Here is a 27,887-nt window from a genome sequence, read left to right as displayed (position 1 = left end):
GTAGGGAAACAAATCCACCATTAGGCTCACACAGTATAGTCAGGTCAGAAAGCATGAATTTGTAAAGCTTCTTGTGTACGGAAGTCAAAATGTTATAGATCTCCATAACAGAAATTAAAAGCTTGATGGTTTCAAGTATTATTGCTGAAGAAACCTTAAATTTAAAACACCAACAATTTCTTTGCTCACCTGTTAACCCCACTGTGGCAGTCTGGGGGGTTGGGGTGCTTTTTTTGGATTTGACAGCCACCTTGAGAAAAAACATCTATTTCCATCCACATCTTCCCACTGCAACCAAAAAAAATGGATTCAGGCTACCAAGAGCAGTACACAGGATACAGCGGTGGACTGCAAACACTACGGAGACATTCAGTACTAGTTGATTAAAAGTCTTATACCCCTCTGTGGTGAGAGAAATGACAAAAATGTGAAATGTTAAGTCTACCAGATACACCATTTCTGCTCAAGTGTGATTATCTTATGTAGCTAAAACTCCCAGTGTTACTGTTTCATTAACTTGGACTGAGCTGGCTGAGAATCTCATTCTTAGTGGATATAGATCCTATCTTAAGAAACAGAACAGGGATGAAGAAACTTGAGCCATGAATTAAAAGTAAGAACTGTGCATTGATTAGGAATGCAACTAGGTCTCACCTTCTTACTCTCTATCTCTGTTGTGTTTTTTTTTCTTTCCCTGTAAATTTGAACTCATAATTTTTTACTCTCTGAAGGGGTGTTGTAAAGCGTAGCACAGGAATAAAACTGTCTAAGCAGTTCTGTCAGTGTGGTAGCTTCATTACAGTGTGATTGCCGTTTGCTAACACCCAGGTTGGATTCTGCATTCACCTAACACAGGCTATGACTCGTAAGCTCTCGTTACCATGCAGATTTTTTGGAGGGATTGCTTTGCATGCTGCTTGCTACACAGAACAAATAGTTAAAGTAACATATGATTTGGATAATAGATTTATAAAACTCCCACTGCCTATTACAAAAATGGTGTCCATTGTTTAAAATTCACAAGGCTTAATTTTGAGCGTGATCCAGTACTACTGAACTTGGTCACAAGGCTGTCCGAGCACTGAAAAAGCAATTTTCAAAGAGAGTCAGTTAGTGAAATTAATCTTACTGCACTATAGCACCTGGCGACCTAATTTCTTTCATGCCTGTGGACAGTCTCAAAATCTCAATTCCTCTCCATATCCTTCCTTTGTGTAGTGCTGCAGAATTCTTTGGAATGCTAATATTCATATGCTGACTATTCATTTGCTCCCAAGTGGTTATTTTGTAGGAATTGCAGCCCGTAAAGATCTAACTGGTTTCATTTCTGCCAACCTGAAAGCCTGTCCAAGTCATTATGCAATATAGCAGTAGATGTGGTCTCCAAGGCAGTGCCAAGACTGCAAAAACCTCCTAGGTTAGTGAAGGGAGAGTGGTGACAGGACATCTGTCATAATGCACAGAAGAAAAAGCCACTGGACCCTTAATCCTTTCCTTTGATCCTCATTTATTAGCTTCTATAATGTGTGAGTAAGCAGAGAAAAGAGGCTTTGAATTCTGATTGTCTGGAAAAAAGAAGAGTGGGACTGAGGCGTTAGCTGGATTTAGATGTTTTCTCTCAATAAATTTTTCCTGACCACCCCACTGCAAACTGAGATTTTGTGAGGTGTTTATTTTGGACTCATCCATCTAAGTTGTTTTAGAAAAGTTCTGTACTAGACAGAGAGGCTTCAATTATGTGCTGTAGAAAAATAAACAAAAATCCACATACACACTACTAAAAATTTGCAGTCTCACGTACAAACACTGTCATAGTGCTTAATTGTATGGTTAACTTACTTCAGTGGTTCTGGTTACTCTTTTCATAACACCGTAACAGTACTTTTACTAGAGAAGAGGGAGAATGGTGCAAGAGGTTAAGGTTTCTTTTTAATCTGGCCTATTTCATTTTCACTTTTTGCTCTTTATTACCACACTTGATGACTTTAAATGCAAAATGTTTCTATATTCACTGATGGTGGAGGAGAGAGCTCTGCATGCTACAAAGTATAAAGATTGATTAGCTGTCCTTGATGTCTGTCCTGCAAGTCTGAACAGATGTGTTGGTAATGACACTTTCCCACACAGTATGGGCACTGGTAATGTTTATCCTTCACACTGTTGATTATGAAACCCTGTTTTGGGTGCTAATAACTTGATCAAAATGTAATCCTCGAGGCTGAAATTGCCTTAGCATTATTTCTCATTCAGACTCAAGCTGAAACTTCAAGTCCCGGCAACTTTGTCATGTTTGCAAATTACATGAGAAGCAACTAGTTTCAAGATTTAATGGTTTTCTCTGACATTTACTTGACAACCTTCAGTACTACCATGTCTTGAAGCTTGAAGCTGCACTTGTCAAGAAGGTGGACTCTAGGAAACAGACAACTAGTCTTCCCTGTCGCTAGAAAAACTGTTAGCTGATTTTCTCTGTAGAATTTGTTAAGATTTTTGGTTTTGCTGTAAATGCTGAAAGGTCTATCCTCTGATCTGTCTTGCCACATGCACTGGGTGCAAAGCCCACATAAGTTTCACTTCACCATCTCCACACTCTGCCTAAACCTCACATATTTTGTGGGGAATTGCTGCAGCCTTTCTCATGCTGTGTTCCTATGTGCTAAATTTAACTGATTAGTTGACCTGGGTTCTGCTGGCGGCTGCATCTGACATTTAGGTCAGTTAATGGGACAGAAGTCATGTTGCAGCTGTGCTATTTATCTGGCAAGGCCACCCTCACTTTGAAAGTAGTCCAGCTGGAGGACATAATCCCCAGATGTCTTGCAACATGTGTCTTACCATGCCATGTGGCTGGTTGTATGACTATCACATGCTATATAGTCTCACTCAACCATACGTCTGGCAGGTGACGCAGCCTGTGGCAGCGCAAATGGTGGGACAGAAGACAGCAGCGAGGTTTAAACCCAGCAACTCAGGTCTCTGTTCAGTGGTACTGGGTACCTTCTAGAGAGGGTCTCCCTGGCAAAAGCAAACCTTCATCAACAGGAGATAGAGTTTCATCCCAGAGCGAAGAGACTGAGCTCCAGTTCCTTCCACAGAGTAGCACTAAGCCTGCGTGTATCATCGTCCAGAAAATGCAGTTGAGTTCCCCCTCTCCCCTGACCTGTTTGCTGTTGCACACTGTGTGCTGTTGCTACAGGAGTCTTCCCTTGCTCTGGTCGCAGCTCATGAGGCAGACAGCTGCAAAAGGGGACAGGGAGCTCTTCTGATTGGATGCCCTGTGCGGAGGTCTTGCAGAATCTATTTCATCTGTGCCAGCAGTTGCTATGGGACATTTTGAAAACACAAGAGGTGGCAGCCTTATTTTTGCATTTTCTAACTTTGCAGATTTTGCTTTAATGCCTTGTGGGAGAAGGGCAGGCATTTTTTCTTGAAAGATCAGTAAGTAGATTAAAATGTTAAAATGTGTGTTGGCTGTGAAGTAAGCACCCTAGACAGCACATGGCAGAAATCAGCATTTTCTTCCCACTTTTACAGAGATTTCTATATTTAGAACCTCACATTTTCAATAGGTTTTTAAAATGCTAATATTCTACCAAGGAGCTAGAGTTCAGCCTGTAAGGATGTGTCTATACAACCTGCCTATTCAGTGCTAGAAACTGAATGTTTCTTTAAAGAAGTTACATTTATCTCCTATATATTTCCCCATAATTGAGGATAACCTACTATATGGAAACAGTTTACTTGCAAAAGAAAATAGCATCCTAAGGCATGTTTGCGGTGACTTCCAGAAGTACTGGCAGTGATATAATGGAACAAACAAGAGTGTGACAGCTTTGAGCTAGATCCTCAGGATGTCTGCAGGGTGACAGAAAATGTGTGTTTACAGAGAACATCCTTCCCTTTCATTCTTCTATTCCTTACCTGGCTTTGATACACATGAGTAATCAGACAGTCCCAGAAGATGCATTTGAAGGGGTTAGCACTGCAGGATATACACTTTTAAATGCAAATATCAAAAGCAGCTTAAGGAAACCAAAGTAGGTTGCCCAAATTTGACAGAGTGAACTGAATTAAAGTTTGTGAGCTGAGCAGTTTTTAAACTTGAGTTATGAGGCCTCTGTTCTTACTGCACTGCCACCAGATTCTCAGGAAATGTCCTCAGGCTCTGTGCAGATCTATGCTCAATTCACATTGCAGTTCATAGAGATAAGTGACGCTATACAGAATTTTGAAACTGAAGTTCTCTTGGCAAAGACTCCCTTTGTGACCTTGGAGAAAACACTGTACATTATTACATTACAATGTATTTACAAACCTGGGACAATATTACTTCACTGTCTCTTGGAGAATCTTCATGGAGCAATAGACAGAAAGATTGTGCTTAGATACTAGGGAATTTGAAGAAATTGTAGTAATGTGTAGAAATACATAATATAGTCCTCTCAGTAGAGTGAAGCTGACCATAATGGCTCATGAGTGATGAGCACAGGCTGCTTCCATCTATGCTATGATGGAGTTTCAAACAAGGGCTATGGAGGAGTAATTGGTTCCTGGAAGGTAAATCATCTCAGGTTAAGACTGTCTTAAAAGGAGGAATACTGTTAGGTTTTCTTTGCTATGCTTTACTATCCTCTCCTAAGAGTTGTTGCAATAACTGGATTGAGATTGGATTTGGATTGGATACAATGAACTGCCTTGCACTGTATGTGGCTTCCCGATGTTGGTTTGCTCAGCAGCAGAAAAGAAGAGAAAATGTGTACTTCCATTCAGCGTTTTAGTAAAAATGTGCTAGGAATGTAATGCTGAAGAAAGAAATTAAATTATAGTGAGCAAAATAAATGCTTTTCCATTTTATACATGATTTGTGGAGTAATAGTAACAAAATCAGTTACACAGTTTATAGTTTAGCAGGACTCAGAGAGATTCATGCAGATAGCAGGAACATCTTATTAGCTTTTGAAGGAATGTCAAAAAGCAAAAGGTTTATAATGATATAAGCCCTGGTGGTTCAGGTGAAATAAAATCTCAGTTTAATTCCATTTAAATGGAAACCTTCCCCTAAGCAAGTTACCCATATATAAGTAATGAAGGGTTTCCCACCCATCTCATGAAGTAGCTTGTAACAATTTCTTCTTGAGGTAGATTGGTTGCCTGAGACAGTATACCAGAATGCTGATCCCAACATAAAATCACAGAATTTGTTTATTTTAGCATTTTTTAGATGAAAAGCTTTGATTACCTCATTTTTTTAAGAGCAGAGTGTGAGCACTTTGTTAATGATTATACTTTATTGGAAATCAAGATGCTATATTGTGCCATAGGTTCTGGTTAGCAGTAGAAGACCTGAAGAAGAGGCCTATCCGTGAAGTTCCTGCTCGCGTCCAAGAAATCTGGCAAGAATTTCTTGCTCCAGGTGCACCCAGCGCTATCAATCTAGATTCAAAAAGTTATGACAAAACCACGCAGAATGTGAAGGACCCTGGAAGATACACATTTGAAGATGCTCAGGTCAGTTTGCAAGCTTCTTTAGGGACATTTAAAATAGAATACTGGCTAGTGAAATCTATATACATAAAACAAGGTATATTTGGGAATTAAATGGCAATGCTCTATTTCCTAACAGGCCATTTTGGCAATGCAAATGGATAACATTCTTTCTTTCATGAGGCCTGTGAATTTCTAAAGCTATTGCTGAACCTTCCGTGCCTGGTACAGAGTTTTCAAATAGACTTCAAATAGAGCAAAGCATATAGTGTAGTGAAAATGATATTTTCATGTGCCTGTTTTCTTAATTTTCTTATTCAGTTACAGTAAGAGAAATGCTTCAGCCCCACACGCATTGATTTCTCATTCTCATCTGTCCCTGAAAGACTTACTTTGATACAGGCTCAAGTGTTCATTCTCTCAATGCATGTCTGAAAGTGTTGTTATCATTTACAGGAGTCATAGGTTCCCATCATGAAAAGAATATGACTCATGTGAAAAATAGCATTTTGGAACAGCCTATGCAGAAGTATCGTATTTCATGGATTTTGTATATTCTATACGTTATTAAACTGCAACATGGGGAAAAGATCCTAAAGATCTGCTCTTCAATAATCAGTTCAATAAACAGTTAAAGAACAGTCTGTAAATGTCTTATTGGGAGTCTGATTTAGTTACAGTTCAAATACCACCATCAAAAGATACTTCTGACCAAAGCTAGATTTGTGAAAATATTTATATTTTTGAGACTGGAAGTTAAAGTTAAAAAACCAAAGGAGTAAAATGCCAATTTCAATTTTTCTCGGAAGAAATAACAAGTACTTCTGCATTAAATACAATGCTTCGTGCAACTTATAACTTAATATTTCATCTCTGCTGACTTCCGAGAAAATCAGTAGAAAAGAATTGGATTCACAGTCAAAGCAGTAGAACTAGCAGAACTAATTATTAATGCAAAGTGAAATAGTGTCAAAAGGAGAGATTGAGATCATATTCCTGCAGAATTTCTTACAGCTTGATTACCAGGTCATCATCTTGGGAGTGAGGAGAGACTGCTCCAAGTCCCACAAAGGAGAGAAGGGAATTGAACCAGGAGCTTTCTACATTTTGGGAATGTGCCTCTGCCCTAAATAAGAGGGAGAATAATCCTACCATCTTTTCATTTTGATATTATGGGAATAGCAACCTATGATGCAATGCTAAAGTTTTCATTAGGCACAACATTGCACCTACTGTTCTGAAGTACTCTACATTAAGCCAAACACATAGTTTTTGCTGACCTCTTGGAGATTTAGGAATGCTGCATATAGCAAAGACATAAGCTGCACAAATAAACAATTTAGCAAGATTAAAGGATTTTAAAAAAACATGTCTTTGCAGTGGAGTCAGTAAAGGACCATTAAATTCCTTGCACGCATTCAGTTTTATTCTTTTTTAATAGGTGTAAATGTTCAACAGCAGTTATTTCCAGATGATTTTTTTCCATTCATTTATGAAAGATGTGAAGTATTCAGTCTTTATGCTAGCAGGACTTTTCCTCCTGACAGACCTCTGCCTGTTTGATCCAGTTCAGGATACAACTTGAACCTGGAAGCCTCTATTTCTCTGTGCAAAGGGGACAGACTGTACCTGCCCTGTTCTGCCCTCAAGCCTGAGGACCTTTACAGAACGCCCCACCTGTAGTGGAAGGGTTTTGTCAGGGGTAGGGCTGTGCCACTGTGAAAGGTGGTTTATGGCCTGCCAGTGGGGAAAGAGACCACTAGTAAGTCATTCTGGCAGTCAGCAGGTCATTTAATTTTGGTTAAAAACATTTTGAAAAGCATTTCTGGACTTAAAAGGTGGCACCATGGAACTCCATGTCAAGTGAGACTGATACATAAGTAAAAATAGACTGATGGTACTAAATAATATCCAGCTTCAATTCCCCACTAACGTGTACATTAACAATACAGCCTAATTTATTCTTGCATTTACAGTGGGCTTTTTTGCACAGAAATAACATTTTAATGCCCATCACCATTGATATGTACAACAGGAGCACAGTCCTTTCTGCTCTCTGTTCTCTGTTGGCTGCATTGATTGCTTTCTTAGAAACTGAGCGGAATAAAAACTCTTCAAACTAGCCCAAGTTCTTAATATACGCCAGAATTTCTCTGCTTAATGCAGGAAATACAATGAAAGGCACTCTGAATTATTTCTGGAGCTTCTAATACAACAAAAATTTAAAATCAGCTGAAATTTTACCTTGCCATAATTTTAAAGCAAGGTGGCTTGTTTTTTTTTTCTAATCACTGTTTTTATGCAGTATCAATCTGAAAAACTGTATTTATTTACATTTTTTGCTGTTTCCTGATTGCTATAACTTTCCTATAGTAAAAGGTAGTTTGAGTAAGAATATTAAAATAGCTAATACAATTCAGTGAGTTTTTTAACTATATTTTTGAGAGTATTTCCTATGATTGTGTGATTTCGATTCTTTTTCTTCAAATCTCTTTCCTAACATTAGAACTAGAATTATAAAGTGTCCTTCATCACAGATTTTTAGTTTTTCATATTTTACAGAAATGAGAATGCTCCAGAAATAAAAGCTTTATAAACTGCCTGCATCATTTACTTTCTGGATAAGAGCTTCCGAATTTTCATATGCCTCCGAAGAATAAATATCTTGTAAATTAGATTAGCCTGGAACTGTTTTTCAATTTGCATATGTATTTTCCTTTATATATTGTCAGCTGGATAGCAGAGTAAACATCTATCAAAGGGTGTTTTCAAGAGTAGCCAGGGGATAAGCATTTATTTGTGGTGCTGAATTAGAAACCAAGTACCTTTTCCCAGCCTGTGAAGTCAGAAAAGCACCTCCAGAAACTAATTCAAGGAATCTGATGAAGAAGGCTCCACAGCTCCTGATTTAGTCACTTAGCTAAACTGACTAATGTAGGGGAGGCTTGAAACTGGGCCTAAAGTTAGAACTCAGTCATAAATTCTTAGAAAAATAATTCAGTAAGTGAAATAGGGAGCATAAATTAAAGAAAGGTCTGTTGTGTTCTTTATACATAACACATAGATGGGGTTTCTGCTCTAAGAATAGAGAACACTTCAGAATTGCAACCTGCTGTCCCGTAAGACTTTCTATTCAAAACAGCGTTAACTGGTATGTGTTCACAACTAAAACATATGTGACTGCCTCCTATTTTACATACATCTTCTCTTACGGGAGTAACAGCTCCTTTTTTCCCTTTCAGGAGCACATTTACAAACTGATGAAAAGTGATTCTTATCCTCGTTTTATACGATCCAGTGCCTACCAGGAGCTGCTACAGGCCAAGAAAAAGGTATTGGTCCATCTTGCCTTTGTCTTGCCACTGTGCAAAGCAGTGGTTATGTTTGCAACAATACTCAGTCTTCTCTCCCCTGTGCCAGTGCAACTGGATATCTGGTAGGTGACCAGCTTGGCGTGTTTGGAGGGTCACGTACACACAGGAGTTCAATATATATATATGTGTATATATCCTGCATGTGGGCATGTTTCAATAAGTTAATCTAGCAAAACTTATTTTTATTTTTACATCCCATGTTGTACTGTTTCTCTGTTACGAAGCACCTTAAATTGCAAAGTGCTTTATAAATACATTGAAAAAATAAAATAAAATCCCAGAATAGTCTTTCATGTTTGAAAGTTTGGTTATGTAATAATTGTTGTTCTCTTTGTTCCACCTATAAAAGCTACAGAATGTGTTTAGAAACAATCTTATTCATATGAATAACTTCTAATTTCAACAATAAATATAGGGGCTTCTTAATTCTGTTTATTTCCATATTATTACGTGAATAGTTTTGAGTAGGCTAGGAGTCTGACTTGAAAGACTGATCATGTCACACTTCTGCACACAGAGGCTCATGTCTTGGTATGTAATATTTGCTTAGAAAAATCCAGATTATGGAATCAGTTCTGAATAGATACAACCCACAGTATGTGGAGCAGCTTGTGCAATGCAAATTTCTATAATGATAAATAATTTTAGTAGCGGGCTCTAAATAGTAATCTCCTAGAGTCAGCTGGCAGCCTTGTGCCTTGCAAAATCAGGGCCCTGATCGTTACTGGAACAAGGTAGTTATTAACACCGTAACGTTCTGTTGTTTATAATTGCAGCCTAAATTTATATGAAAGTACTGTGTGATTTTGTTTTTTTGTTCAAACATTGATTTCTGAAGATCCAATATAGAAAGAGATGTTGAAAATACCAGAAAGCTACAACTGTCCGTGTGAAGTCCTTAAGTTTGTGAATGTCAGTTCATTAACACAAGATGTGCACTTCATTATTTCTTTTTGTTTTCAGTTATTCTTTTAAATCAAACCAGTTTGATCTCCATGAAAAATTATTTTGTTGAATACTGTATCTGCTTTGCCCATCCCATTTTGCAGAGTCATATTACAGCTTCATACCTGTGTTTGCTTCCTGATTTATACAGACTTTGTTTTGCAGTCCATTGTTTCATCAATCCTTCTTTTCTACTCCATTTTTTCTTGCTTTTGTTTTTCCCCTCCTTTTCTTTTTGTTTCCTTTTTTTAATTTTTAATTTAAGTTGGAAAACACTCTGGATCGTCGAACATCTTTTGAGAAATTCACACGCAATGTGGTAAGTTTGTTGCCTTGGAAGACTAGTAAACTTGATGGGACATCCTTCTCCCCTTTCCCTCACCGATCCCTGCTCTCCCTTTTAGCTTCTCTAAGCTGACAATTAAAAGTATATTCATCACAGTTTGTAAGTTTTCCTAGGAATGACAGCTTTATAATGTGCTTTCATTATAACCCCACCTTCCTAGTCCCCTTCCCACTGACCTCAATAGTCACATGTGGAGGAATGGTTGGGAGCCATGCTTTTTTTCCATTAGGAAGCATGAAATTACTAACTTTTTTTTTTTAATATAAATTGTAGTAAAGAATCAGTGAAAATCTGCTTGATGTTGTTCCTTTTTCTGGTGCATCCCAAAATACTAAGTCTAACACAATTTGAATACATTGGATTTCCATCCTGTCTCCTTTTTATTCTACTAAAAAAGAGTTTGTCCCATTATTTTTTAATTGGGCACAAGGAAAAGTAAAAAATAATAACTTCCCCATCTTCCTTAATGTCTAGCACAGCTTCTTCAGGACCAAAGAATTCATACTGATGATGCGCAAGGGTTTGATTGGAGTTTCATTTTGATAATGAACTACAAGAACTGATTTTCTTTAATATATGATTTTTGAAAGCTATTTCACTAAGGTAAAAAAAAAATGAAAGGTGGTGGATTTGCTGTGGGCATTCTCTTGCCACCTGCCAAGTGTTCCACTGATTTCCTGATATGTGGGATTCTTTTTACTTAGCCGGTTTCTATGGATTTTTTTTTTTTACATTGTGAAAGTTCAAACTAAAGCACTCAACGCATTTATTTTTGTAGGGCAGAAACATCCCTATTTTTCCATGCCATAAAAACTGTACACCAACACTGAGGGCGAGCACTAACCTGTTATGAAAAGAGGTAGAAAGATCTTGGATTATACTCAAGTTTGTCTGCATTGTCTGTTGAATTGTGCAGGTGATGCTGCCATATGTGTGTGTGTGCATCTGTGGCTTTCTCTGTGACCTGGTTAGTGGAGCTGTGTGCGTTGAAACGAAAAATATGAGAGCTTTCAGCAAAGATCATGGTTTTTGTTTTTTTAGTTTCTAGGGAAGGAGAAGCAGTTCTCAGAAACTGCCTCCTGTATCATGAGGCTTAAGAGTATTTCCTCAAGTATTCTATATATATATATGCTTTCTAGTAATCAAAAAAAGAAACAAATGTTTTGTGAGGCTGTGGGAATATCTCACATGTTAAAGCAAAACTGTAATTCTTTAACTACTTTCTTATAGGTAAAGGCTTCCTGTAATATGTTTTGAATCCACTGTAATCAGGAAGAAATTTGGATTCAATGGGACAAAATCAGTAAAGGACACTAAAAAGTAAATAAACAGCCACAAAAGGAAACTATCCCAGTGTTTGAAACAAAAACCCCTATATTTTGCATGGTGGTGTTGCCATCGCATGTTGCAGTGTGATTTGTGTGTTGTCTAAGCAGGTTGATCTATAAAACAACATTGTACGTGATAATGTTATACATAATAATTACATGGGAAGTTCCATATTAATGAAAGAGCCTGTGTTAATAAAAGAGAGCGTAGAGAGTAGGTAGTACACCTGGGGCCTCTGAGAGCCAGGCTTTTTCCCAGTCACATGGCCTGGCAAGCTGCAATAACTGTGTTTATTTGTGGGAATTTAACCAGCCCGCAGATCAGGAATTGGTTATGGTAGCGAGTGTGTAAGCAGGTGGCTGTAAGAAGAGAAATAAAAAGCTGCAGACAGACGTGAGCAGAGTACAGCACAAAAAGGGAAAAAGTGAAGACAGACTGGGAGGCACTATAATGACTGCGATAATCCCTCTCAGAGCAGCGTCACTGATAAACCAGCGGTTCTGCGCACAAACACTGGAGCACTACGCCCTGCAGGCGTTCCTGGTTTTCATCGTGTTACTCTCAGGGCAGAAGTACCAGAACAGCAGGATACCAGAGATGCAAGGCAGGCCAATAAACCAGCTGTGAGCTAGAAAGGGAACAAGGATTTCTGCATGGGAAGCACTAGTACTTCTTCTGTAGAAGACGGCAATTCTTTTTTTCACAGAGCAAGCTATAAAATAAAACCTGTGGTTTTGCTTTTCCTCAAACTGCTGCCTGTGAATCCGGGTGGAGTCTGTCAAGTCGGGTCAGGTATGGAAGTAAAACACGTCACTGCTAGATCTGTATTCTGTATTAGATCAGCAGCTCTGAGGTTTGCATATTAATCCAGAATGTCAAGATGCTCCAGTGCAAACCTCTTCTCCATGACAACTGCATTCACATCAACCACTGCCCCAGGACCCCTTGCCACCAGGCATTTTTGTTCTTCCATTCTTGTTCTCAGTTATGCTGAGTTTATAATATGTAATTATCTGCCTTGGTACTGTGGTTCCAACCCGCAGGAATGAGGGAAATGTTTCTCAGAATACCCTACAGTGTACTGATTAACTTGTTCAACTGTGAAGTGAGGGACTGTCGTATAGATTTGTTCTGATTAATAGAGAAAACCGGTGTGAGGCAGATCTCCTAAAACCTGGATAAATGCTGTCATCTCTGAATGATTTAGTAAGATGAAAATTGCAGTTTCTTTTCTCCTCTGATGGTTTAGAAAACTTAGACTAATTCTCACTGGTTTTTTTCTCACTTGTATCAAAGTGGGTTTGTAATGAACTAAATTAGACTTCATTTTTTTCTATCTGAGGTGCTTAAAAAAAACCCCAGTAAGCAGGGTTGTGTCTAGGGACCAAACCTGAGAACATGGCCTTGTAATTCATAACCTGATTTGTTAAGACAGAGAAAATAAGAGGCTCCTGATCAGTGATGATTGAAAGTGGGTTAAACTTGCTACAGAAAGCATTTGTTAAACCAGAAAGTTTAGAAACTTTATAAGGGCAATCCCTCTGTACTAATCTTTGAATTAATTGGAAATAACCAAATATAATTAGTCATTATTCTAGTCTGATGGGGAAAGAAATAAAACTGGAGCTATATACACAAAAATACCCCTAGGCTAAGCTCTGCATTTCTTTGACATTGGACAGTTTTCTTTCCAGAAAACTTTCAATGAATTAATGCACTTTACGAAGGCCCTACATGCTCAGCTTAAAACACTGGCTATTTGGCTTGCTCTGTAGATTTTATAGTGCAAAAATGCTAATGCTTTTGGCATTCTGTAGCAGACAATAGGAACAGGTCTGCGTTCACATACAATATAGGTAAAGTAATAGCAGGCTGGCATTTGCTATATGTAGTATTTATTATTGAGCACTTTATAATTCGCCTCTGAGTAGTAAACACAGTGCTCTGCCATTTCCCAGCTGACACACATTTACCTGAGTCTTAAGCAATTTACAGGAATGAAAACTGCAGAGAAATATAGAAACCTGAGGGGTCAGGCCTAGGAAACATACTGTATTTGTTTTACCCTATGCTTCAGATGGTTATTCAAGGTCAAACTAACTCATCTAGCAAGAGTTTGTAGGTTAATCACAAATTAGAGTAGCTCATCAGAAAATGTAAAGATTAATGTGAAAGGAGAAAAAAATTGGGAGCGTTACTTGACTTGGAGTGAGCCAAAATAGGAACGCAGTTGCTCAGCCACTGCCTCCTGTCTGGGGACCGCTCCAGGAAACAGCACAGCCCTAATGAGAAATGAAGAAAGGACTGCAAATCCCCATGACAGGCAGAAGGATCTTGCTGCCCATGCAGCCACTTGGTGCTGCAGCTGTGGTGACAACTCGTGCTCCAAACTCAGTAAATGCTAACCTCCTCCCCTTCCTCACATCTGAAAGAGAAGTGCACCTGCACGTCCCGTGCTGCTGTGGAAATCGGAGCTCCATCCTGCCCCCTTGAGCGGTTCTAAAGCAATTCTCCTGTGCCAGAGGAGCAAGGGCTGCCTAATCTTGGAAAGGGACTTACTTTTTCTGCTGCTGTGCCTCTCCTGTTGTGGATCTCTCAAGGGCTGTTTATATCCTGGCTCTGTGTGTGGTGCATGGCAATGTCACCTGGGAGCTTTCCCTGCCGATGCCGGCCAAGCTGCTGGTGTGCTGCAGGTGTGTCACGCATCAGCAGGTGGGGAATGGTGGGAGCAAGGAGGGTCGGTTCTCGCTCTGCATCTCATTTTGCTCACAGCCGGGTTCACATTGTTTCTTTATTACACCTGGTCAGGTGCACAGCGTTCTCATTTCTAGTTCTACCAGTATCCATCCTGGGGAGTAGCATCTGCTCTGGCAATAAAGAAACATGAAAAAGGGGCCACTGAGGTTCCTTAGCCAAAAGGAAAAGAATTAATCTTCTAAAAGGAAAAGACTTGATCTTTCTCTACTATACATTTCAGCTCCAGCCCCTATATAAATTTCACACTTATTTCTTATAAGCCATATATGTACTGAGGTTGCTGCTGACTTTACTGGAATATTTGAGGTGTTTGGTGTCATGCTGCATAAATAGTCAGAATGTTTGTGTTTAGCAGCTCACACATCTGTACATGGTTTTGTAATTTTCCCCCTAAATTTTCTAAAAGTATATTTGGACGGACAACTGTGTTAAACATTTAATACACTGAGGTAGAGATTGAATGCTGGGGCCAATTGATTTTGTAATCTTAGATGTACTTGTTCACTCCCAACTGCCGTGCTACCTCCTCATACTCCAACTCCCTTTTCAGGGTATACGTGGGGTTTCAGTTTGGCTTGTGTATTATTAGTAAAATTGTTAAATAGTTTCAGTTCTTATGTCCAAAGTGCACCTCTGCAGCCAAAAATCCTAATTCTCTTTAGAATTTGGCCATATACTTTTAAACATTAATGGCAAGGCTATACTGAAAATATTAAAGATCTCTTTTCATTCCTCAGACAAACATCTAATATTCTTCTGACTTTTCTTCCAGTTGTTCCCTGATCTCATTAGCACAGGAAACATTTTCCTACATGTGGTGACTCATATGCAACACCTCTCAACACTAGCCTGTTAGATGTAGTTTCCCAAATCAAAATTTGGCTTATGGAAATGCTATTAACACTGTATCTGAAAGAAATAGCTAGGCTCAGCTCTTAAATTGTGATTCACAAGGAATCTCCTTACATCAGCCTGTAAATTGACTAAATCTGGAAATCTCCTGAAAGTGATAATTATAAAACCCAACCAAACAGAGCTAAAGTAAGAGTATACTCTAGAACAGAGTTTAAAAGAAATATTCAGTAAACTGGAAAATAGCAAATCCCTCCAGATCTGAATAAGAAGGTGGGATAATTCTGTGTTTGGGGTTGCTGTGGATTCTGTGTAGTAAAAGCTTATTTTCCCAATCATAGAAGTAAGCATGATTCAGAACAAACATGGAAGAAGATCTCTTAAGGAGGGTGTATCTTCTGAGCTGTCACTTTTCCAATTATAAGACAAATTAGAACTATTAATACCTGGAAAAAGAGCATACGCTGTTCAGATGGAGACTTTGTATCTATCAAAAGTGTAACATTTTGAGGCAGGGAGGGGAGGTGGATGAGAGGACCCTCCACAGAAATCCTGATCGCTATCGGATTTAGGAGAGAAAGTACCCAAAGAGCAGCAACACCCAGTGATGTAGAATACAGAAAAAAATTATCATAACAGTTCACTGTGCCTGTAGGGGAAAATTCAAATAGTATCTAGAATAATATTATACAAGTCAGATCAACTAATTAACAACTAGTTCTTGCTTTGCTTTTAGGTCAAAGCTTCCTAGTTTATGTGGTATCACAATTCTTTCCTGAGATGCTGGATTTTAGTTGTGGTTCATCTAAAAATTCCAGGGAATTTACAACTCCTAAATAATCAACTGTTATAAATAAAAAAAACTACTTTACAGGCTTTATCCTACAAGAGCTTGCACAGCTTTCCAATGCAGCACTGAGAAAATTGTTTTAATGAGACAATAAAAACCTCCTGGTTTAATTGTTTTAATTAACTGCCTTTTGCAGTTAAGTACTAAAGGGAACTCATACATATTTACAGAAACTAGCCTGGCCTGTAGATCTGTAAAATTAAATAACTTAATGAAAGACAAAGGCAAACATATGCTAAATATTTTCTAGGATTATGTCCAAGGCTGGCTATCATGACTTACCTAAAAGAACACTTAATTTTGGACACTAAATTTTATTCCAGTCCCACACAGCTGCTGAGATGGTTTTGGCGATTTAAAAAGAAAAGGTGTCTTACTATAACCGTTTACCTGTTACATTAGAGGAAAACATACTTTAAGGCTTTAAAAGTGTCAAGAAGCTGCAAATTTAATGTAGGTGGAAAGTAACAGAGTTAAAGCTAGACACAGGAAAGCAAGTGTGCCAGGAAAGAGACCTTCCAGCTTTCGAAGCAGTGAGTATTAATACTGTTGGGTGATATGATGAACCTGATGGATGAGTAGTCTAAATCAACATCGCAGATTATGAGTTCCCTTCCATATTATATTGTATGGGAAATATTCATCCTAATTTGTTCAGTTTGCTTTTTCAGAGCACAAATAATAAAATAGTTATTTTTGCTTTTGGGAAGACCCACTCTGACATATTGCATCTGAGCAAATGCTTGAAACCAACTAGCAGATCCCTGTGAGCATGAATATAATTGATAATGACAATAGAGATTAAACTGTGTAATTCCACTGAATTATAATACAGCAGAGGCCCTAACAATTCATTAATAAGGCAGAATAAGTTAATTTACCGTTTACTGCAGAAAAAGAAACATCTCACCATACTTACAGTAGTCTCCTTGAAATCAGTTTGATTTTTCTGAGTTGTGCAATTAAAATGACCAATACAATAAATGTAAGTATTAAATATCTAACTGGAGATTTAGACAGAGCCACTTTCTATTTCATGTTTTATGGTCTATTTGTGTTACATTGTCAGGGTATGCTGGTGATATTTCAAAGAGTGATGTAAGCTTGCTGTGCAGGGTCTGTTGCGTCAGAGCCACAGTAGGGTTGCCCTAAGAGAGCTAATTCCATTTGTGTGGCCTTAGGAGAACTAGTTCTTGTTATGTGGTTTCATGGCTTTTGTCTGGCTCAGATAAAGCTGAACTCTGCCTGAAATATTCCGCGGTGACATACTATCCTCTTCACACCGTAGACCTAACTCTTGTGTGACAGTCACAGCTTATTAAAAGAACTTGCTAAAAAACTGAAACATCATCCTTGCGACAGGAGGAATGATGAGGAAAATAATAATACAGAAATCTGAACATCTTCAAAGCAGTGTTACGCAGTCACAAGTACTATACCTGACCAATGTTCCTTACAAATAGTAAATATGGTCTCAGCAAACCAATAGCTGCATTCATGAAAAAGCTGCTTTCCTGCCTATATGCAATCTGCCTCTTTCTTACCTTAACTTTTAAGTAGCTCTTTGTCTTTTGCGACAGAGCTACTGCAGTTTGCACATTCATCTTGGTAGCACAAGGCACTGTAGCTTGTAGTAGCCTTCTTCGAGTTCTGGATATGGCCGACAGCAAAAACCTCAGCATTAGCTTCTCCTCAGCCAAAACCAATCTCATTCCAAAATGCCCTTTCAATTTGCTGGCTCATTCTATGAAACAACCTGGCTGGCTGGCTGGCAGTGCAGGTATTCAAGCATCAGGGCTTCCTGTAGTTTAAGATTTGACAGACTCCAGTTGATGCCCCTAGTTATTTGACAGTGATGTGGCAACACTGAGTGGTTGCTGATGAACAGGTCTGCAGTGATCATGCCTCTGTTTTCTGTTTTTGTTTTTTGTTTTTATCTTTTCCTCAGGGGAAATCGCTCACATCAAAGAGGTTAACCAGTCTAGTGCAGTCCTACTAAAAGGATCACCTTGTAGCATGGAAGCAGACTCAAATCATTATACATACTTTGTAGCTCACTGATTGCCTGACTCAGAGGACAGTAGAACAAGATGTTGCATGAGCAAGGACCTGACTTGTTTTCTTTTGTGTATACTAAGGCATTACAGACTCCGAGGGACTCTCTAGCCTTTCGATGCCTCCATTTCGAAAACTGTCTGCTCACTTCCTCCTTCATATCAAGCTGGATCTGTGTCTTTTTATTTTCTGCAAGCTCAAGTACAGTGAAAAAAAAGCTTCTGCTAGGCACAGTTTATTAAAAAAATACGTCAATCAAAAACTGGAAGAAATGTAAAAAATGCATATATTAATAAATATACATATGGCATCACATTTATTGCACAATAAATTAGCACAGAAGGTTTCATTTCACTGATGTATTCACATTGAGAAAGAAAGCCTGTGTCTTTGTCTGTTGTCTGTATATTCTCTGTTAATGTTTCTTGCATTTATTTTTATACCATATTTAAAAAAGAACACCTTTTACTCCAGATGTATTAAAGTTGATCCTTTCTCTGTAAATTTGTGTATGTTTATATTGTTGTTTTATCTTTCATTAAAAGATGCAGAATCTCTTTCCTTTGGGAAGTTTGAGATTTTAATATTGAATTTGAAGATTAGTCAAGAGCAAAATCATCCTCGAAAGTTACACACCTTGTGCTTTCTAAAAAGTGACATGAAATGGCATTTTCTTTCTCTCAGTGACACCTAATCAAACACACTTTATTGATAATCATTTACTTTTTATTTTCCTTCTTTCAAGCTAGCAGCACAGAGACCTTTCCAGCTTGCTCATCATCACATAAGCAAACCTTGCTTTAAGCTAGACCCGCTCTGTAACAGAGCAGCCTGCACAGCGACTCGGTCGCTGCTCAAGACCGGATCGACTGAACTGCATTTCCATAGGAACATACGTGAACAAAGCTGGCTGAGGAGTGAATTCTTGCTAAATAGGAAGGACAGTATTTTCTTTCTGTCACGTGTGATACTGTGCACCATTTTAAGCTGAAAAAGTAGTGGTTTGGGAATGCTAAGTATGCTGTCTGTAGGGCACACCTTGGGTAGTAAGGCAGGAGGCTGCCATTTTACATCAAGGGCTCTGCTCAGGTGTGCTGGTGTGTGGGCACTGCTGGGGTCTGTAGCACAGAGGCCCACTGACAGGCTTATGAGAGCATGTGGAGGTTGCCCGTGAGACGACAGATGCAGAGCTTCTGAAGCTAAACTGAGACGATGTAAGGACAGTAGGCAGAACCTCTGAGTAGAAGAGCGATGACAGGAACTAATTCAAATGGCAAAGTGCTGATACCTCCAGGGCATCGTAGGGTGCACAGGACAAACAAGGCTGTTTAGCAATGTGCAGGATAGTCTCAGGGCAGCCGACTCTGGTACCATCTGTCATACCGACTTTGGTTTGATATTGAGGAACAGGAATCTTGTTTCAAAGGGACTATCAAACCTAAAAATGCACACCCTCCCACACGCCGCCCACACCCACACCACATGGAACAGTCACAGAGCACTTGCTTTCCCGCTGGCTCGGTCGGGTAGCCTGGTGCAGCCATAGCCCTGACTGCAGCATCTCTAAAGAAGGAGTCTGAATGAACCCAGGACAAAACACGTTATAAATCTCCATGAATGTCTGTTCTCTGGTTTTTGCTCAGTTGAGGTTTCTGGAGGTTTGGGTTTTTTCATTTGTTCTTTGTTTTCACATGCCACTGTGCTTCTGGTTTCTAGCTAGGATGATAATCAGTGCTTTAAAATGTCTCAGTTTTTGCTAGCACAATTCTACCAAGCTTTTGTCAGAAAATAGTGGAGATGCCCCGTGAGAACCTGATTTTATCAACAGCTCCATCTAGGGCAACTCAAAATATTCACAGTCTAGGGAGGCCAGATGAATTTTAATAAATAGCCACACTAAACGCCAGCTCTTAGACTCTGAAGTTTAATTTTCCTTTTCCACAGAAATGCGAGCTCTGAGGCATGAACTTTGAGCCAGGCAATCCACAGAAATTTGAGCTCCGTTTCCCCTCTCAGTGCCAAATAGAGATATTTATTTCCAAACTCCTGCTGCCACCAATTGCATCAGCTGGTATATTGCTGGTTTTGCCTCAGGAGTTAACTAATTAGATACCAGTGTCTGCTTTGAAGAATAATTCCCTTCGAATAACTCATGTTTCAAATTCATGCAGTAGGTATTTCAGGAAACTTTACCCTAAGAATTTTTTTTCTGAATCACTTTGCAACACCAGCTGGCCAATAAAATAATGTGGAGCATTTTTATTGCTGATCATATTTTGTACTCATTCTAGTTCATTCATTTCAATAAATATGAAGTCTCTACTGAATGACAGCTGCCTTTCCCTGTATTTGCACAGGATTTAACACAATGTCTGTAAAGTAAAAATACACATTACTAACAAGAATTTCAAGGTAGTCAAGGAGCTGTGTTAAGGTTTCATGTGAGCTTAGTTTAAAGTGATGCAATTCCACTGTTACATGAGTGAATTTGACCCAAACAAAATCTGTCCTACAATTAATTTATTTTTAAAGGATTTGTCTGCAATATTTTTATACTTCACCTGATCACTGTCACCTGCCAGTGATACAACACTGGGACTGGAAACCTCAAGCAGGCACAAACTTCCTTTTCCTTCCCAACAGAGAAAAGCTAAATGTTTGTCTTCAAATGTATATGAAGATCCAATGCCAAGAATTAAGATTAACTCATATTGAGGCATGTTTGCACAACCACCAAATAGCTGAAATGTGACTTTGGTTACAGAGGGGCATACCTGTTAATAATTTCAGCAAGGCCACCAATCTGCCGAGGAAAAAAGGACTGAAAAAGAAAGCCAATCTGAAGGGACCACACTTCTTGTCTCTGGGGGAAGAGACATCAATCAGCACCTCCTGGCTTTGCCCAAGAAGCTGAAAACACACTGCATTGGGTGATATTAATTGTAATATTGATTAAAATAACCACCTGAAGCTGGGAACGTCCATGTGAGAGTTTGCATTCATCAGGCAGTCTTTTTCATTCGTGCATGCTTGTGCATAAAACAGCTCTGTGCTTACAGAGGAAAGAAGTGTTTGCTGGTGCTGCTGCACCTGTGAGATGGTTTTGTGCTCCCAGACCAGACTTGGAAGGAAAATGGCCAGTGGGAGAGATGGCAGCTTCCCTGGCACCTAACTGACAACTGCAAAATATTCACCTATTCTTCTGTAAGGTGCAATTAAAAGCTGACCTTCAACCCTACAAAACCAAAGAGGGAGCAAAATGGCCTTAAACAGTGATGGGAAAATTTGCAAAATGCCAAACTGAAACAGTAGCGGAGGGCCGGCCAAAAAATAATGAGCTGAAGGTGAATACAGGACTAAGAAATGGGAACTGTGGTGACCAGAACAGAACAGAACCGACAAGGGAGGAGAACTGGAGAATGGAGGAATTAAGAGCAAGAGAAGCTGAATGCAGCTGGTGGATCACTAGCTTGTTGGCCACAGTTGTGCAGAGTCAGAACCAAAAAATCAGACAAGATGAACTGTGACTGGCCCTTTAAACCCCAACAACAGCATTTTTTTCAGCTAGAAAGCAATTAATACCAAACATCTAGACCTACTTTTTTCAAATTGCACTTCTAATACTGTTTGAAAATGTGAGACATAAACACCAAATAGCTCCCCAAGAAATCACAAACTGGAGGGCAAAAACCAGTTTCAGAAAACAAGACCTATAGGAATGCATTTAGTATGGTTATTTATTTTAAAAAAATAAATAAAATCAAAGCAGACAAGTGAAGTGAGGGAAGGTTGTTTTTTCTATAATTAACTGGAATGAGGAGTTGGGAATGGCCAGTGATTTATTTGTGGCTCTTCCAATTATTTATCTTCAAACCAAGTGATTAATAGTTGTTTGAATTTAGGTTTTAAAATTACCATATTTTTAATGTCCCGTCTAGCTAGGGATACTGTGCATAGAACTAACGCTGGAATTATTAACTTGGGTGCATACATTTTGCTAAACAAAAGTTAATAGCTATATAGATCTATATTAAATAAGGTTTTCATAGAATCATAGAATCACAGAATGTTTGGTCTTGGAAGGGACCTCTAGAGATCATCCAGTCCAACCCCCCTGCCAGAGCAGGATCCCCTAGGGCAGCCACACAGGAACGCATCCGGGCAGGTTTTGAAAGTTTTCAGAGAAGACTTTTAATCCCAGAATGTTCAAGGGAAATTATCAGCAACTTCTTTGAACATATTCCGTGTCTACAATTCATTTAAGCAAATTATTAAGTGGTTGTGATTCATACCAATCTGCCTTTTGATCTGACTGTGCTGAACAGATGAATGCTTTTGTCTCATCTGAGCTGAAGATAGGCTGAAGTCCCAGTATCAAAGAGGCAGAGGGGGAGAGAGAGGACAATCCCTCTAAGGCCAGGCTCCCCCTCCTTGTGCTGTTCTGGTCTGTGGAGCCCTCAAGTGACACGTGTACAAATAAATGGGTTTTGTTCGTGCAGACATTGTCTTGAGGGCTGCAGTCTCTCCAGCCAGCCATTATCACTGCCACTACAAAGTTTGTTCCCTAATATCTAAACTAAATCTTTATTGCCTCATGTAATGTTGCAACATTACAACCTCCTTTGGTTTTCTTACTGGTGTTTTCTGAAGTGTTGTGCGACTTCATTGTTCTCCTCTGGGCTGAGAGGGTGTTACAGTGTCCAGTACAGGCTCCAGGGCTCCCTCACAGGTTCTACAGGAGGAGGCAGAGGGCTACTGCTGTGCTTCTGTCTGTGCATGCATCTATGGGACTTGTCCTTTTTGCGGTACTGAATCGTGCCAGCTTATGCGGCATGGCAACGCCCAGATCATTTTCAGTAAAACTGCTACAAGGACAGGCTGAGGGAGCTGGGATTGTTCAGCATGGAAAAGAGAAATCTCTGGAGGACCTTATAGCTGCCTTCCAATACCTGAAGGGAACCTACAGGGAGGCTGGGGAGGGACTGTTTACAAGAGTGTCCAGTGATAGGACAAGGGGAAATGGATTTAAATTGAAGGAGAATAGGGTTAGATTGGATCTTAGGAAGAAATTCTTCAGTATAAGGGTTGCAAGACTCTGGAATAAATTGCCCAGAGAACTTGTGGATAGCTCTTCCCTGGAAATGTTCAAGGCCAGGCTGGATGAGGCCTTGAACAATGTGGTCTAGTTGAGAGGCGTCCCTGCCCATGGCAGGGAGGTTGGATTAGATGATCTCTAAGGTCCCTTCCAACCTACGCCATTCTATGATTCTATGAAAAAGTGGATGGTTGTTCTCCTTTCTGTGTAGCTGACTCTCCAGTTGTCCATTGAGCAGCATCCTTGTTTTTCAGATCATCTTTCTCTTCTCCCAAGGCTACTTTCCTTTTTTGATTCTAACCTGTGAAGTACTTGCCGTCCTTTTACCTGTGGGTGTCTTTAAGTGTGGGTCAGAGAGAGGAGTCTGCTGGCCTCATTCTTCAGCACAAATATATGAATGAGAGTGGTACCATTACCACTATTTGCCATAAGGGATATGTATATGTAAATTGTTAAGAGAAATTGCCGTGGCAATAAACTCAGAGAATTTGTTCAAATGCTAGACGATAGTCCTTATTTACAAGTGTGGACATGGACAGTAAATATCAAACAATATTAAGACACAACTGTAAATGTTACCTTGTTAGTGGCATTTGCACAATTTTTATTGTACCTTTTCTTTGCTCCCAAAATACATTCTGCTGCATTCACCTTCATTGGGTCTTTTTTTGATTTGACTAGGTTTCTAAATCTCTCAGATTCATCACCAATGTCAGCTTTCAAAAGAGATACAATTTGCCACTGTTCCTCTTAACCTTGTGGCTGCCTCTTCTGCATATATATCAAATAAGTGAGGCATTTCACTACTCATGTAACTTTTTTTATTCACCTCTTTATTCCTCTTCCTCTTTTATTTTTAAAAAATGTGTGCCAACGGCATGTTTAATGTAACTTACTTTTCTACCTTTTTGCTGAGAGGAATGTATAACCTGAAATCTGTGAACTTTTTTGAGTTCTTCTCTTTTGATGCACTGTTCTTTATATGACTCGTCTTTTCTTTTAGACTCTCTTTCTTCTATCCCCCTCCCCCTCAGTAATGTCTTTTTTAGGATTCTCCATCTTTTATGGTTCTTTTCCTTTGTTCCTCTGATCCTCACAGCACTGATCCCTCCTGCATGTTCCTACAGTGCCCACTAATGCTCTTTACACTTGCCTCCTCTGTTTCATCTTTCTTGGAATTGAAAGAAATTACAAGGAAAAAAAAAAAAAACAAGCAGAAAAGGAAAGGCAAGCCAGTGATGGGGTCGATTTAGACTCAGAACGTGCCCCTGACTGTGGCCTAATCTCAGGGGACTGTCTGGCCCCCAGACGCCTGCCTTTCCCTTTTCCCACCCTGCTCCCACCAGCTCTCCACTCCTCCTCCAGCCACTGCTGCCCCAAACGTCCCTCTCTTTGAGATGGCATAACCACAGGCAGGCAGAACACCTAAGGTACTTCCCTAAGCTCCTCTGTGCATCAGTCCTTCTCCTCATAAAATCTTTGACTGACAGTGGGGTTCAGGTATCCACTCAGAAACTACTGTGACACACTATGGTATGGCAACAGGCCACAGAGTCTTTGTCAATGGTGTTCTCACCTTCGGTTAAATACATCTCCAAATGTCTCCATAAAGCCAGGCTCCTAGACCTCACTGGGACACCCCTGACCTGTCCGGATGTCTTTGCAGGAGCATGAACCTGCCAAAACAGAACTGGAGACCTGGAGCATCTGACCTTTCCTTTCTTCCATCCCAAATAAACTTAGACCCAGTGCCCAAGCTGATGTCAGTAAAGAGCATATAGATAACCATATATGATGAGGGCAGGCTTACAAGGACCAGACAGACCACTGGTGGGGATGGTGAGAACAGCTGCCACCAGAGCTCCAGGTTGATGGAGAAGGGGCCGGGGATGATGTCCTGGGGAGGGGAGGGGAGGGTGCCTGTGCAGGGGTGAATTTACAAGGTGAGCACATCCCTCCTCACCTGGTGGGGAGGTGTGCCCTGAGGGGACATCAGGAGGTAGGAAAGAGGTGAGTTATTCATTAGCTTAGGTGCATTGAACAGAGATGGGTAAAAGGAAGCCTGAGTGTGTGTCTCTCCTAGCTCCCCAGGGCTTGGGGAAGGAAGAGGACAGGTACTTGTGTAGTTTTACATTAACAGTGAGGTGAGGGGATCCACAGAGCAATGCAAAGCATCTCAGTCTCTTGTCAAAGAAGAATGTCTGTGGGAGGCAGGAACAAAGATTAAAGCCAAAGACTAAGAAAAATTTCTAAGTTCTGGTCCATACTGTTCTGGGAGGTAGCTCCAGTAAAGCCAATGGACAGGCCTGTGGAAGCTCATGTTGTACCTAAATCACAGATAAATTTTCTTGTGGAGGGGCCATAAATGTGGAATTTCATTAATGGATAGACTTTATTTTAAATTTTCTAGTGTTTTAAAAGGAGACACTAGCAGCAAAGTAAAATGCTGAAGATACAGTGCAGATAATTAGATAAAGCTCAATTAATGAGGGAATTAGTTTCCATAAAGCCAGTTTTAGGCAATGCTTTGTAATTTCTAAGTCAGTATGGGTTGCTCCACTTCTATATCCTCCACCCCATCCGAAGTACTTCAGCAACCTTGCTGGGTCCCTAACTAGCAAAGCCTTACCTAATCTCTCTTCTTTTGCTTTCCTTCTCAGTAGTTTTCTATTGCTAGAAATTTCTATTCCTTTTCTATTGCTGATGGAAACCCCAGGCATGCTACTCTTGTGTGCAGGGGTTTTTACACTTCTATCTTTATTTTCTTCCTGTACTGAGAATACATGAAATGTCACACTTTCATTTGGTTCCAAAAGGCTTCTTTCAAGTGCAATTCCTGTCATATAGACCCATACCACCTACTTTTTCTGTATATCAACATTCAGACACTTTACTGGGAAAAAAATAAACAAACAAAATCCCATGGAAGATCTAAATTTTAGATATTTCTTCTGCTGTTGGTCAGAGCTGAGTGGAACAACAGACAAACGAGTTGACCTCTACTCTCTGCTTGAACCTGTGTTAAAATTACTGTGTTAAAATTGCACTTTGGAATTCCTAGTCTGCAAGAAGCGCTAAGCATCTGCTGTCCTTTCACTATCTCTGTTGCCATTTCACACTGTTTCTTCCTGCCCAAAATTCCCAGTGTACTTCCACTGAAATCAGAGATAGGAAATCTGTAAGACTGACTTTAAAGCGTAGTTAGCCTTTGCCCAGGAGGTATGATTGTGCTTGCTAGCTGGATGTTGGTTGTGATACCTTTTTTGGCACAAGAGGGTGCTGTTGGGGATTTTTTGTTTTGAAAGATGGTTTGGACTCCTCCTGCCACTCCTCTCATCCCAGATGGCGCCATGTGCTGGGAATGCACGTCTTTAGAAAGCTTTTGAAGGCAACCTCTTTCTACCAACAGCACGGAGTAGGGATAGTAGCTTTGATCACTTCGTGTCTTTTAATGAGAAAGAAAAAAATAAAGAGTTGGAGGCTGGAAGACTTGAAGGAAAAAGAGAGAGAGAAAAAAGGAGCGGTAAAAATTTTTTAAAGGCAAGAAAATAACAGCTGGGATAGTGACATCAAGGCCCACCACCTGCCTCTCATTATGGCTATCACTTCTGTGTCCTGAGAACACCACAGATGGCTGCTGACCTCCTACTCTATGTGTTTAATGCCGTGACCAGCAAAACGTCAGGAGTAAGCAGAAGAGGAGTTAAAGACCACAGAACACAAGTGTGTTTGGTGGCACTGCCTGACTTGAGGGTCAGCACTGGGAAATAAAAGGCTGAACATTGCGAAGACAGCAGGACTTTGATCTATGTACCCTTCAAACCATGTAGAACCCACTGCTTTTATTTTTCATCTAAATAAAGATTTTGAAAGTGCTGCCACAACGTAAGAGGAGAAAGAAGAAAAAGCCTTTCCATGCCCAACGTGGTGAAGAATTCTAAACTTGCCCATAGAGGCCACATCCTTTTCCAGTTCCTGAAAGCTCCTGCACCAGGGTGGAGCTCATTACTCCTCGTTACTGAGCCCACAAAGTCTGGTGCATGCAGCAGCAATGGCTGCCTCCTTTTTCCTGCTCTGCCAGAGGAAAGCTGTCTGCAGCTGCTAGCATCAGCTCTCCTTGTAATGTAGATATGGCTTATTTTAACGGCTTTCTCTCAGGGATGCTCTTACTTTCTATTATTGGTACTGATGTGGTAGCACCAGCACAGTCAGAGTATTTGTGCTGATCTGGTACAGTGCTGCCAAACTTTTAATTCTATTAAGGAAAAATGTGCAATCTGTCTGATACTACTTACTTTGACTTGTGTAATGCTGTGTATGAAAAGTATTAATTATAGAAATTTATGAGGTGGGACTTTTTCCATATTCATTATTGCCCATGATTTGAGAAATCTAAATAGAGCATAAAATCAGAAAGAAAGGAAGTCAAAGCAATTTCCTTTGCAATAGCAGAGCAAACTAATTTGGTGTTATCCAAAGCGTACTTTTTTCTCTCCCTTATGTTTTTTCCCCTCAATAGTTTAGAAGCGATCATATGCTGAGTTTTCGTTTGTTTGGTTGTTGGTTTGGTTTTTTTGTTGTTCACCCCCCCGGCTGGGTCTTGCTGACTTATGCGCTAAGAACCGACATTCACAGCAAACCAATGAAAGCGATTTTACTCCCCTCATCTAAACCCTCAGCTACGGTGACGCCAAAAGTCTCTAGGCTGCAACGGCAAGGTTCGCTTCGGAACCGAAAAATGTGCCGAAGGCGGGCAGTCCCGAGCCTGGGCTCCCCTTAGAGCGCTGCCCTGGCTGGGGG

The 27,887-nt window shown here is 39.9% G+C and overlaps 1 protein-coding gene across 1 annotated transcript in view; it reads left to right on the top strand.

Moving 5' to 3' along the window:
* RGS7 (regulator of G-protein signaling 7) overlaps positions 1-18,549 on the top strand; it is an 83,122-nt gene extending 64,573 nt beyond the window's left edge. Inside the window, exons 12-15 of the mRNA XM_009864369.1 lie at positions 5,322-5,508; positions 8,727-8,816; positions 10,928-11,008; positions 17,886-18,549. Coding sequence (XP_009862671.1) covers positions 5,322-5,508; positions 8,727-8,816; positions 10,928-11,002 — 352 coding nt within the window. The 3' untranslated portion in view covers positions 11,003-11,008; positions 17,886-18,549. The remainder of the gene's footprint in view (positions 1-5,321; positions 5,509-8,726; positions 8,817-10,927; positions 11,009-17,885) is intronic.
* The last annotated feature ends 9,338 nt before the right edge of the window (positions 18,550-27,887 follow it).

This window comes from Apaloderma vittatum, unplaced genomic scaffold, assembly GCF_000703405.1.
Source record: "Apaloderma vittatum isolate BGI_N311 unplaced genomic scaffold, ASM70340v1 scaffold922, whole genome shotgun sequence".
In the NCBI taxonomy this organism is placed as follows: Eukaryota; Metazoa; Chordata; class Aves; order Trogoniformes; family Trogonidae; genus Apaloderma; species Apaloderma vittatum.
The sequence above is the reverse complement of the archived record's forward strand: the minus strand, read 5'-3'. Positions and strand labels throughout refer to the sequence as shown.